The sequence below is a fragment of the Lonchura striata genome, chromosome 9 (genome assembly GCF_046129695.1).
Source record: "Lonchura striata isolate bLonStr1 chromosome 9, bLonStr1.mat, whole genome shotgun sequence".
In the NCBI taxonomy this organism is placed as follows: domain Eukaryota; kingdom Metazoa; phylum Chordata; class Aves; order Passeriformes; family Estrildidae; genus Lonchura; species Lonchura striata.
Genome location: NC_134611.1, coordinates 6,480,900 through 6,493,266, shown reverse-complemented (window position 1 = coordinate 6,493,266; position 12,367 = coordinate 6,480,900). Strand labels below are relative to the sequence as shown.

The window sequence follows — 12,367 nt, the reverse complement described above, 5'->3', positions numbered from 1 at the left end:
ACAGAAGGAGAGCAAGAAATCATTTCCATTCAAAAATTCTTTATTGCTATTCACACAGACTGTGAGCGTGGTTCTATAAAAGCATAACAAAGGGAACAAAATAACTTGTTGCCACACGTGATAAATCAACAAGCTTCCAAGTTGTGGTTTTTTGTTTTGTTTTTATTTATTGGAAGTTAACTAGGAACAAGAAAATGTGTGTGTGTGTGCTTGTGATGTAATGAGACAGGGACCCACAGCGTGGTTTCCTTGTCCTTGAAAGAAATTCTAGCAGAATTCAGGAAAAATGATGGCATCATCACTAAGGTAGTGCTGCCTGGAACTGATTATTCACCAGGTAAAGGATAAAAACAGTGAAGAAGGAAAACAGTGCTGTCACTGCTGTGTTTCTCTGGTAGCTCAAAGGGACATCTTCTGCCACATTGCTTCTAATTGCTGCCTGCCACTGTGTTGGTCCATAGTTTATTTTTATGTTTACACAAAGAAATGGGGAAAATACTTGCCAGTTAGAATTCAAAATTCTACTCGTTTGCAGAATTATTGCAACAATTGGAAAACAAGCTGAAGGCATCACTAAAATCTACTCTTAACTCTCTTTATCATCACAGCATTTTGGATTGGAACTCATCCTGAGGGATTTTTGCAAGCTTCTTGCTTGTATTATGACACAAATGTGACTATAAAAAAACAGGGAAGGGGGGGAAGAAAAAAGAGGCAATGAAATGATAATAAACTTAGTTTGAGACTTGCTCATTCTTTGCTTTGTCTGTCCATGAACTGCTGACCCAGTAAGTGATGAGCCAGTTCCAGAGCAGATGGTGTTTTGTGTAGTTCCATTGAAGTCAGAGGAAACACACAGATTTACACCAGCTGAGGATTCTCTGTTAAATTATAGTTATCATATTGTTACCAACGTTGAGTAATTTCACTTTTCATGTCAACAGTGTTCCCTGAATAGAAAATGAAAGCTTGCTGCAGAACCCAAAATTGCTCATCTTGAAAGCTGTAATACAGCTCAATATTGCACCTCATGATGGATTTAAAAATATTCCTGATGGGGCACTCTGGCACTGGGTCACTCACACAAACAAAGAGGTTCTTCTAGAAATGCCACTGGGTTAAAGAGCTGCTTCTGGAAGTGCCTTTGGGTTTGTCAGTTGGCTGTTTTTCTTCTTCTGAGCATCCTGTCTCATTGAACTGAGCTTGATGCTGTTTACAGATGATAGAGGTTTATTGGGATAGAATAGAGTCTGTTTTCCTCTACCAAAAATCTGCTCTAGGAAGGTGTTTTAACACCTGAAGCAGTGTCAAAGCGTGGTGATGGTTCCCTTCCCCACCAACCACAGGAACCTCTCCACCACCAAACTGCTCTTTTTTTTTTTACCAAAACAATCCAGAAGGAACGGCCCTATCGCTGTGATCATCGTGGCTGATGTGCCATTAAGTAATTCTGTTTATTATCAGGGTAGCCCACTTCATGTCAAACTGCTCTGAAAGGTCAGATAATTGTGTTCAGCAGGGTGGAAAGGCTTATTATGGGAACGTCCTGGGAAGGAGTTTGCAAATGCTGTTTGCAAATGGGAGATTAAGGTCTCAGGGGAACAATCATCCCTCCCAGCTGTTGTGATGCCTTGGTTTAATTTAATTTCTTTTCTGCAGGTGTAGTAATGAGATAAGGGGGAGCTTTTTTACAAGGTTGTTGAACTCTGATACGTTCTTGCTGCCAGCTGAAGATTTTTGAATATAGATTTGTTTTTACCCTCATTTTATCGAACAACAACAAAAAAATACATGACAAATCCTGGCTGGAATTCCTTACTCTGATGCCACAGAAGGGAACCTTGGTGGGGTCTCTGCTGGCTGAGCCAGGTGCTATTCTCATCTGCTGGACCCCCTTCCTTTGGGGCATCCTGGAACCCGAGTCCTGGGATGCAAAATTTGTATGGAAACCTCCTGGCTCCATCACCCTCTTGGCTCCAGATGATTGGGGAAGAGGGAAATACTGCTATGGAAGAATTGTGAGCACTCATTTAAAACAGATTTATAGAACAAATTTCTTACTTTGAAAAGGGAAGTTTGCCTTAAAGCCAAGTTCACAGCAACGAGTGGAAGAAGTACCTGTTCACTTTGATAAAATAAGGCCATAGCTAGAGGAAATATTGGAATTGTGCTTCCTGGCTGTTTTTCACGGTGTCTGAGCTGAACTCCTATGCTGCAGTAAATGTCAAGCAGAGAAGGATATCTCCTCCGAGGGAGATGGAGTTAGGGGATAACCACAGCGTGTACTTGTTGGGAAATTTATGTCCTTTCAGCTATAAATACTTCAGACCACTTTGTGGTGGTTTCTTTGAAAATTTTCCAGAAAAAAAAAAAGTAAATAAAAATCGGCATCACTAAATTAAAAATAAAGTTAATGCCAGGCCTCACTACTCTCACAGAAGGAATTCCTCCCCAATATCCCATCTCTCCCTGCTTTCTGGCAGTGGGAAACCATTCCCTGTGTCCTATCCCTCCATCCCTTGTCCCAAGTCTCTCTCCAGCTCTCCTGGAACCCCTTTGGACACTGGAAGAGGCTCTGAGTTCTCCCTGGAGCCTCCTGTTCTCCAGGTGAACCCCCACCCCAGCTCTCCCAGCCTAGAGAAAGAAACCTTTCCATAGAAAGCTTTTCCATAGAAAGGTGCTCCAGCCCTCAGAGCATCATTCAGGCTGTTCTCAGAATAACAGAGGACCCAGAACTGGGAAGCTGAACAAACCAGTTTGTTTTCATGCTCAAAATCCAGAGAAGTCAAAACCAAGGATTAATTTGTTCCCTGCTTATCAAGCAAACCAGCCTGAGGCATTTCAGGGTTTTTGCCCAATAGTCCCTTGGATCTCAGTGTTCTCCTAAAGGTTATGGTGGTTTCTTTCAAGACAATCCTGGAGCATTTGTGTTGGCTCTCTTTCCTTGGAAAAGCAACCTTTTTCTCAGGATTACCCCAGAAAGATCTTCCCCTTTGCTCAGAGCCTTGTGAGGGCAAGAGAAAGCTTCAGAGCAAAATTTGCATTGAACCCCCAGAAGGGTGGCTGCTCCTAACCTGAAAGTGTGGAACCCTTGGAGATTCCAGAGAGTAGGACTCAGTTTCAAAGCTTTTTGGGGCAAACAGTTGGGGCTGTTTAGCCTGGAGAAGAGGAGGCTCAGAGGTGACTTTATCTCCTCTTCCTGAAAAGAGGTTTTAGACAGGTGGGGGTCGATCTCTTCCACCGGGCAGCAACTGGCAGAAAAAGAGGACACAGCCACAAGCTATGTCAGGGAAGGTTTAGGTTGGATATTAGGAAAAAATCTTTCACTGGAAGAATAATAAAATACTGGAATTGTCTTCCTAGGGAGGTGGTGGAATCACCATCTCTGGATATGTTTACAAAAAGACTGGACTTGGCACTTGGTGCTATAGTCGTGGTGTTAGGGCATAGGTTGGACTTGATGATCTTAGAGGTCTCTTCCAACCTCATTATTCTGTGATTCTGTGAAAAAAGCCAACAGCTGATTTTCCAAACGGTATTTCCTTGCATCCCCTTGCCCAGGTGGTGGCTGACACCAACATCAGTGCCATTGCCAGCCAGCTGGAGAGCATGTCCACGGGCTGCAGCCAGAGCCTGCCCTCCGAGCATCCCGCCGAGGATCCTGAGTAAGTTCCTGCAGAGCTGGGGTGGATTTCTGGGCTAGGGAAAGGGTGCAATGAGGTCCCTCCCACTGCTTCTCTCTCTGCTTTTCCATCACCTTTAAAATGAAAACTCTGTGACCTTCCCCAAGCTGATGGTGGGCTCGTGTCTGTCTTCGCCTGCTGAGAGAAATTGCTTGAGTAAATAAGCACAAAATGTGTTTCCAAGCACTATTTCTGGGTGCTTTTTAAGGAAAAAGTATCCCTTTTCTTCCTTGATGTTGTGCTGATGTGGTATTTCTGCCCTTGTCCAGACTTCCTCATCTGGAAGGAGTTCTGATCATAGCAATTTGAAATAATTTGGTATTGGCAGACTGATGCCAAAGGTGTTAAAAACAGCTTACAAAAAAATGTCCCAGGACTTTGTCTTTTCAATCTTTATAGGTTTATGAGTAAAAAAAAAAAATCCAGTTAAATCATTCCTGCTTGCAGCACTTGTGTGTGGTGGTGGAAGCTGGAGGTCCAGCCCTGCCATTCTTCATTCGCCATCATGTGATTTTCACATTGTAACATCCCAGTTACCCTTTTGAAATTAATTTATTCTCCATTTCAGCTCATCATTTTCATTATGTTCTTCATTTTCATTCTGTGGTTCATTGTATTTATTTTAAGAAGCTGCTGCCCTCCCTCAGGAGGGTTGAGTGTAGAAGTTGAGCTATTTATGCTGCATTCTGTGGTCTTCAAATGTGAGATACTGGTTTTATTGCTGCTCCCAAAGAACTGCTTGCTTTAAAAAAGGATTTGTATTCTTTTTTTATTCATACCAAAGCAGCAGGGAAATTTGGAGCTGAAAATATGAAGCAGAATTAGGTATGTCCTAAAAAATGCATAGATACTACTTGGCTTGGCTGCACCTATTAGATAGGTGGAAGATGCCAAATGGCTTTCATGGAATCATGGAATGGTTTAGGTTGGAAAAGCCCTCTCAGATCATCGAGTCCAACTGCCAAGGCCACTACTGACCCATGTCTCCAAGTGCCACATCCACACAGGGCTGGGGACTCCACCACTGCCCTGGGCAGCTGTGCCAGCACCTGACCACCTTCTGTCCCCAGCAGTTCTTTTGACACATGCAGAAATCACTAATTTCAAATTTGAGATGGATAAATTTGCATGAGTGGTCAAAATTCCACAAAAAAACCCCCAAAAAAATCTTCCTTTGCTCAGTGTAGGCAGAGAAAATCTCTGAAGAGCTCAGGCTCCAACTAATGAGCTCTGGAGTTATGAGCACAGGCATATGGGTATAATACAATACTTAAAAATATTTTTTTCCAAATGAGGAGCTGGAGCACACGGAGCAGCCTTTGAACTCTGGGCTTTGCAGGAATGTTCCAGTGCAAGGGTCATGGTTTGTGACTGTGTGAAAAAAACCTCATGATAGATAAATGTCTGTGTAAGTGTTCCTTCTGCATAAAGTCCCCAGAGACAGACATTGCTTATCTAAGTGATATTTATTGTGTTTTCAGAGCACCTCAACCTAAGATTATTACTTTGGAGAAAGGCTCTGATGGACTGGGATTTAGTATTGTAGGGGGATATGGAAGTCCCCATGGAGACCTGCCCATTTATGTCAAGACTATATTTGCCAAGGTATCTTTTATTTTTCGCTTTCTCCCCTTTTTTTTCTGTATTATCTTTAAAAATAAACCTAAGATTGGGCTTGGTTAATATATCATGTAGCAGAAAGCAGAATGTAATGTCTGAGTAGATTGCTGTGAGTTAGTGGACCCAGAACTCATAGCTGGCTTCTCAGTTTATATTTCATATTACTGATGGCTGAAACAAGGCATTTTGTCTCAGCAAAATTGCTCTGTGTACTTGGGAAACTTGGGTTTGCACATTAAAATATTTATAAGGCAGTTTTCTATCTGTAACTCTCCAAGAGATTTACAGGAGGTATTGAAGGCATCTTTTTCTCCCACTGTGCAGGAGTGAGGGAATTGCAGAGATGCTGTATCCTGATGAAAAAACAGGAATTAGCCCATCTTTGATCCCAGCCCTGAGTGTCTGGGGGGACTGGGGGTCCCTGCCAGGTACAGAGAGCTCCAGCCTCTGAGGCTGGGGAAGAATCCTAATACAGCAAATTATAGGAGGGAGAAATGCCTCTTTTCCCACCCATCCCCAAAAATGAGCCATCAAGACATGTCAGGCATGGCCACATGAAGGGAATTGTAGAAATGGAAGGGAGGGAAGAAAACCAGTGGGAATTAGGGATACTTTCCATGAAATAATTGTGAAGTCTGTCACATGCAGCTGCTTACCCTGTGCCTGCTTGGTGACACTTGTGGCAGGGTAGGTTATGTAGTTGAGAAAACTTTGTCTGAAGGTAAAGGAGGAGCCATATCTCCTGCTCCAGCTCTTCTGGGGCTCAAACCACAAGCAGCTGGTATTTTTACAATTTGAAATTATTAAAATATTGTGCCTTTTAAGTGGTACTTAGGGTTACAGGTTTCTAGATGTGAGCATGACTAAATGGAACCTGAAGTTCCTGCAGTCACCATGAGCCAACCTCTGGGCAGGCAGGGCTTGGGATTTAGGTGACAGAACTTCCCTGAGACATCTGGAGGAGAGGAGCCATTTCTAAAGCTCTTTGGAAGCTTTCAGAACTGTCACAGAACTTTTTAGGCTGGAAAAACCCTCTGAGATCACCGAGTCCAGCCATGCCCCCAGCACTGCCATCCAAAGTCCCCAAGTGCCACATCCACGTGGCTTTTAAATCCCTCCAAGGCTGGGGACTCCACTGGGCAGTCTGCTCCAATGCTTGGCATCTTTTGGTGAACAGAATTCTCCTGATGTTCAACCTAAACAACCCGAGGCTGTTTCTTTATCTCTGCCTGGGTCTGGGGGCAGTGCCCAGGTTGGTTCCCTTTCCCTCCCCACTTTTTCAACTCTTTCTTAGCCATGAGGCATGGAGTACATTTAAATGCTGCTTTAACAAGCCTCTCCATGATCATAAAATCCAGTCTCTCCCCAGGCCTATTTTTAGGGAAGAGCCACCTCTGTATTCCTGGGCGCGTCCCCTGGCAGGGTGGGGAGCGACGGGTGGCGGCGCTCAGGGGGAGCTCAGCGCTGCCATTTCTCCTGTCCATGAGGGATTCCCAGAGCTCCATCCCTCATCCCAGGCAGCGTTCCGGGCCTCAGGAGCCTGGGGGTGCCACGCTGAGCCCCACTTTGCCGTTGCAGGGCGCGGCGGCCGACGACGGACGGCTGAAGCGCGGGGACCAGATCGTGGCCGTCAACGGGGAGGCCCTGGAAGGCGTCACCCACGACCAGGCCGTGGCCATCCTGAAGCGCCAGAGGGGGACAGTGACCCTGACAGTGCTGTCCTGAGACCAGCCGAGTTCTTTTAGGCCATCAAACACCGCCCAGCCCCCAGCACAGCCTGGCAAACGCGGATCAGCGTTCCCGCCGCTGCCGGGCGCGGCAGCGCGCATCTCCAGCTTCATTCAGCCTCCCACGTTTTTTCAGCCTTTCTCCCCGCCCTCCACGACTTCTGGTGGCTTCAGAGGTTTCTCTGGACAAGTTTTAATTAAGGAACTCCAAAGGACACGGCGCGTTGCGCTTTATTTAACGCGTCGGTTTGTCCCCGCTGGTGTGAACCCCGGTCGCGACTGCTGAACCTGGAATCAGTTCGCACACAAAAGAGAATTCAGATCATCAGCTGATCTCATCTGAGGAGCAGAAATAAATGCCGAGTGACTTGTCATCTCACTCATGATTTACTTATGCTAATTGTTCTTTCAAGTATGCCAGAAAACATTAGCAATGTAATTAAATTACCACTGTTCCAAATGATGAAATATCAAATTCTCCTCTGGGAAATTATTTGTGCTCGGCACAGTAAGTCTGATAGTCAAATGTGAACTTCTCATGTTTATCTCTTTGGGTAGGTCTATGGAAGTTAGTCAGAGGTAATTACTGTGATGTGTCAATTTGCAGCCTTTAGCATGAAAAACAAACGAGGGGAGAGGGAAATTTATTTTTTTAGGCTTTTAAAATGTTTGAGCCTTTTCAGGTATTTAGGCAGCATGAACAACAACAGCGTAGCTCATTCTATTCTAATTATATTTTTTAAGAAGAAATGTGCTGATATATGCTAGGCATGTCGCATACAAAGGCAGTTGTTGTCGTGCCAAGCTGCAGCATAATTGTTCATCCTGAAACTTTAATGAAGGCAAAAAGTTTGCTTTTGGGAATGTGATCCTGTAATTCTAGGAATGATGGTGAGCAGTGCCTCCGGCTCAATGGAGTTCATCCTAAACCCCAAGCTGATGCACATTTCCAAGAGTCTGCCCAAGGTCAAGTAGTGCAGGAAGAGGCTTTCATGGATCATGGAGGATGCTCCTCTCCTGGGGCTGCCAGAGTCAATTTTGGGTAATGCTGGGCACTACCAGGCAGTGCTGGGATGATCTCCCACAGCCAGGTGCAGCAGTTTGGGATGAGGTTCCTCAACCCCCTCCAGCTCAGTTGAATCCCTCAGCCAGTTTTTTGGGGTCTGAAGCCCACGAGGAGCCTTCCCAAGGCTGGTCCCCCTCTGGGTCAGTGCCTCTCTGGAGGTGGGTGCAGGAATGTTCAGCCAAAACTTCCCAACTTCATTCCATGTCCCAGCCATGAAGCAGTGATTATGTGAGTGTGGCCTTGGTGATTTAGCAGATGAGTTTGGCAGGCAGATTCCTGGCAGTGCAAGGCATTGGGGGTTAATCTTCCTATCCAGAGGAGCAGGAGGGGGTTTGGAGGAATCAGCCCAGTCTGATTCGGAACTATTTGGCAATTTATAATGGTGATGTAGCCGGGAGACATGAAAGGGGGTGGGGTCAGAATTGGCTGCTCAGTTTGTGTGAAAAAGTCCAGGAATTAAATGGAAAGAAGGACGAAAATCTGCAGTATAATAACTGAGCAGTGCAGGGAGGTGTTAAAGGTACAGCTGTTCTGTGTAATTTAATGGAATTTTCCCCATTTTACATACAGGAACCAGTCCTGAAGTGAGGTGAGCTACATTGAGACTGGAATGCTGTGATAAGTTCTCATGGGAAAGGATTTTCCTTATTTCCTTGGAAAGTTTTCCATAACTTTAGGTAATCACAAAGTGCATTTAGCCTGCTTGGAACCATTGGTGGGTATTCCCTTAATAGTGCCTGGAAGAGACTTCTCATTTTCAGTGGATTCCCAGTGTCCTGTTTGATGTGCCAAGTGAGGTGTGAGTGGAATCCTGATTGCAGATGCACAGGAATATCTCCAGATGTAGAAAACTGGAGAAATCCTAACAAACTGCTTTGGTTGCACAAGTATCTGAGGCATGCAGGAGTTCAGGGTGAGGTGTGAGGAGGTACCCTCAGCGGCAGTGTGTGGAATTTATCAACCAAAGGGAATGATTCTTCTGTCCTGTGTTCTTATAGCCATTGCATTCCGACCCTGAGATGTTGCCACATTTAATCAATGAAGTTGTACATGGCTATTTATTAGCCTGTGAAGCACATGCAGTTCATAGACATAAATAATAGAATTTATGGGCTGAGACATTTTGCACTTCTCGTTGCTCAGAAGGAGAGAGAACATTTTCTGCTTCTTGTAATTTGCACTTTGTGTGTTCGAATATATTACAGCCAAAAACAAAATTATATTGCAATTAATTGATAAACCAGTGACCATGCTCCACGTGCAGGGCCAAGGCAGAGAATTCAGTTTGCATCACGCTTGTCTGGGTGGGGGTGTTCTGGTTTGTTTAAAACTTTTATTTCTGCGCAAGGGAAAAAGCAATTAAACCTCCTGATTGTATGTTTACGTAGATCAGCAAAATGAGACGTTTTATGACTTCAAAGGTTCTAAATAAAGCTCAGTTGCATAAGTAGTTGTGCATTTGTTTTATTCTGTATTTTAATTTAAGTCAGTGTTAAAAGCTGATGCATGAGATGTTACCCTGATAACCAGTTTAAATCTCCTCTGGCAAAACTTTTTCTCTGTTTCCTCTTGTCCTAAGGGTTCTCCTGCTTTGGTTTGAGGACTCGGGGGGCAGAGCCTTTGCTTTAGAAGGGCCATGTGCTGTTCACAGTCCTGCCATCAGCTTCCTCACCTGAGAGACATGGAAAAACCTGCTCTGGGCAGTGGCAGCAGCAGGAGCCATCTCAGGGCTCTTGGCATTTCTTGGCCAAGTCATAACCAGGTTACGATGTGCTGGTGTTGGCTGGGCTGCTGGGGCCAGCAGGTCAGCCTGGAGGGGTGAGGGGCTCCACCTCATTATCCTGCTGATGAGGAATCTTTGTAATGCCCCTTAATTCCCTGTAATTAATCCCATGGCAATTACCACCCTGGAAGTGTGACATCCATAGAGCCTGTGGGGGTAAAGTGATTATGCCAAGGTTGGAGCAATTAATGTCCCTCTGCCTGAAAGCACTGGAGTGAATTAATTTAGTGTCACACATGTATAAAACATCCGTTTTTGCAGTTGTGCATAATTTCGTCTTTCCCCACAGGGTCACATATCTGGATTTGTGGTTTGATGTCCTGGTTAAACACTGCCATGATCATTGGTACCCCTCTTAGTGGGGTTTGTTCTCCAAAATGCACCTTCCTGTGGTAGCTGCACCTTCTAGGATGGCAGCAAATCAGAGAGACCTGTGTTCCTGTGTTCTGCAGCGTCCCAAATGGCAAAGGAACAAGGGTCACCCTGACTTTGCTTTTGGCCTTTTCCAGGTGGGCTCTGAGGGCTCTGCTGCCTTCCCAAGGCTGGTGAGGAGGAAGCAGAGTTTACTCCCAATTCCTGCACAGAAAAAGGAAAATATGCAGTGGTAGCACAAACTCCTCATTCCCTCTTTATTTAGGATCACAGAATCCCAGAATGGTTTGGGTTGGGACTGACCTTAAAGCTCATCCCATTCCACCCCCAGCCACGGACAGGGCCACCTTCCACTTCCCCAGCTTGCTCCAAGTCTGGTCCAACCTAAGGGACCCCTGAGCAGTTAAAGTGCTCATGAGGAATGTTTTCCAGGGCAGATGTTTCCACCTAAAGGTTTATAATCCCATCTAGAGAAGAATGAGAAAAACAGGGTCAGGATTCCTGGTTCTGGGTCTGCAAGGACTGGAGCAGGGCTGGTGCTGGCACATCCTCACTCCAGAGGCAGGCAGGGAAAGCTGCCCAGGCCCCAGCAGGGCTCTGAGCCTTGTGCTCTGCATGCTTTTTCTGCTGAAATGGCACTAGATGGAGCAGTTGACAAAATATTGCATTTCTGCAGCCTTCTTGCAGGGCTGGAGGCCCAGGCTGAGGAGCTGCCCCCAGGGATGCTCTGAGGATCTTCTCAGCCCAGCCCAGGAAGGACAAACTCCCAGACTGTGAGCAGGGGGTGCTGCAAGGAGGACACACCTGGGTACAGTGACAGGAGGTTTTTTTGGATAGGAAATCCTGGCCCATCTCACTCCTGCTGGTAGCTGCCTTCCACCCTGGCAAAAACAGGGCAGGTTGGCCCTTCCACACCGAGCTGTGGGGACAGAACAGGGGCCAGCTTGGCCCCACAGACCCCAAAGCAGAGGAGCAGTCAGTGCACTGCCCCTGCAGAAAGAAATCTGTCTTTGCTGCTGAGACTTCTGCTTCTTCTATGAACATTAAATTCTGCTGAGAGCCGCTGCACTGACACTGTCCACACTGCTGATGGGCAGGTTCTGGCTGATTATCATCTCAAGAGAAGATGTTTTTCTTTGGATGGATCCTGGAGTGATTTGGGCTGGAAGGGACCTTAAAAGATCCTCCAGTTCCATCCCCCTGCCATGGGCAGGGACACTTTCTACTGTCCCAGGTTGTTCCAGCCTGGCCTGGGACATTTCCAGGGATGCAGGGGCAGCCACAGCTGCTCTGGGCACCCTGTGCCAGGGCCTGCCCACCCTCACAAAGAATTCATCCCTGATCTCTGATCCATCCCTGCCCTCTGGCAGTGCAGCCATTCCCTGTGTCCCTTGTCCCCAGTCCCTCTCCAGCTCTCCTGGAGCCCCTTTAGGCACTGCAAGGAGCTCTGCGGTCTCCCTCAAGCCTTCTCTTCTCCATGCCCAGCTCTCTCACCCTGTCAAGGCTGAGCAAAGTGTTTTTTCCTGACCACTGAGGTGCTTCAGATGAGACCCTCAGAGTCCCCTCTCCTCTCCGTGCAGCAAAAGAAAGGGACACACTGGAAATGCCCATAAGGAGAGTGGAAAAATCGTGTTCAGCCCAGCTCCTCCTCATCCTTTCCCCTCATGGCTGATGGGCTGCTGGCTGCTGAGCCTGTGAAGATCATTAGATTAATTCTTTTCCTTGCTGTGACTTAATTGTCTCCATTTGTCCTGCGCAGTGCTCGCACTGGGGGTGTGTTTCTCCTTGCCTATATTTAGTTTGATCTCTACAGTGATAATGGAATGTATAAATTAAGGCTGGCTCTGGCTCTTCGTGGCACTGAGATCCCACAGATGATTTTTTTTTTTGTGCAGCCTGGTACTTGGACAGCAGGAATTTTGGGCACTGGGAGATGCCAGGGGAAGTATCAACCCACCCTTGATCCCTTGGGGTCCAGAGGAGCAGAGGAGCTGCTCCAGGGGATCATCCTGGGGGAGCTGCTCCTCCCTGGGGAGATGGTTTGAAGGGCAAAGAGGAATTACGAGGAATTACAGGGATGAAAATCAACATCCTGGGGATGCAGTTAACCAACAAA

The 12,367-nt window shown here is 46.3% G+C and overlaps 1 protein-coding gene across 1 annotated transcript in view; it reads left to right on the top strand.

The window, feature by feature from the left end:
• PATJ (PATJ crumbs cell polarity complex component) overlaps positions 1-9,546 on the top strand; it is a 134,416-nt gene extending 124,870 nt beyond the window's left edge. The window contains exons 41-43 of the mRNA XM_021542668.2: positions 3,562-3,665; positions 5,165-5,288; positions 6,882-9,546. Of these exons, the coding sequence (XP_021398343.2) occupies positions 3,562-3,665; positions 5,165-5,288; positions 6,882-7,028 (375 nt within the window). The 3' untranslated portion in view covers positions 7,029-9,546. The remainder of the gene's footprint in view (positions 1-3,561; positions 3,666-5,164; positions 5,289-6,881) is intronic.
• Positions 9,547-12,367: the final 2,821 nt, after the last annotated feature.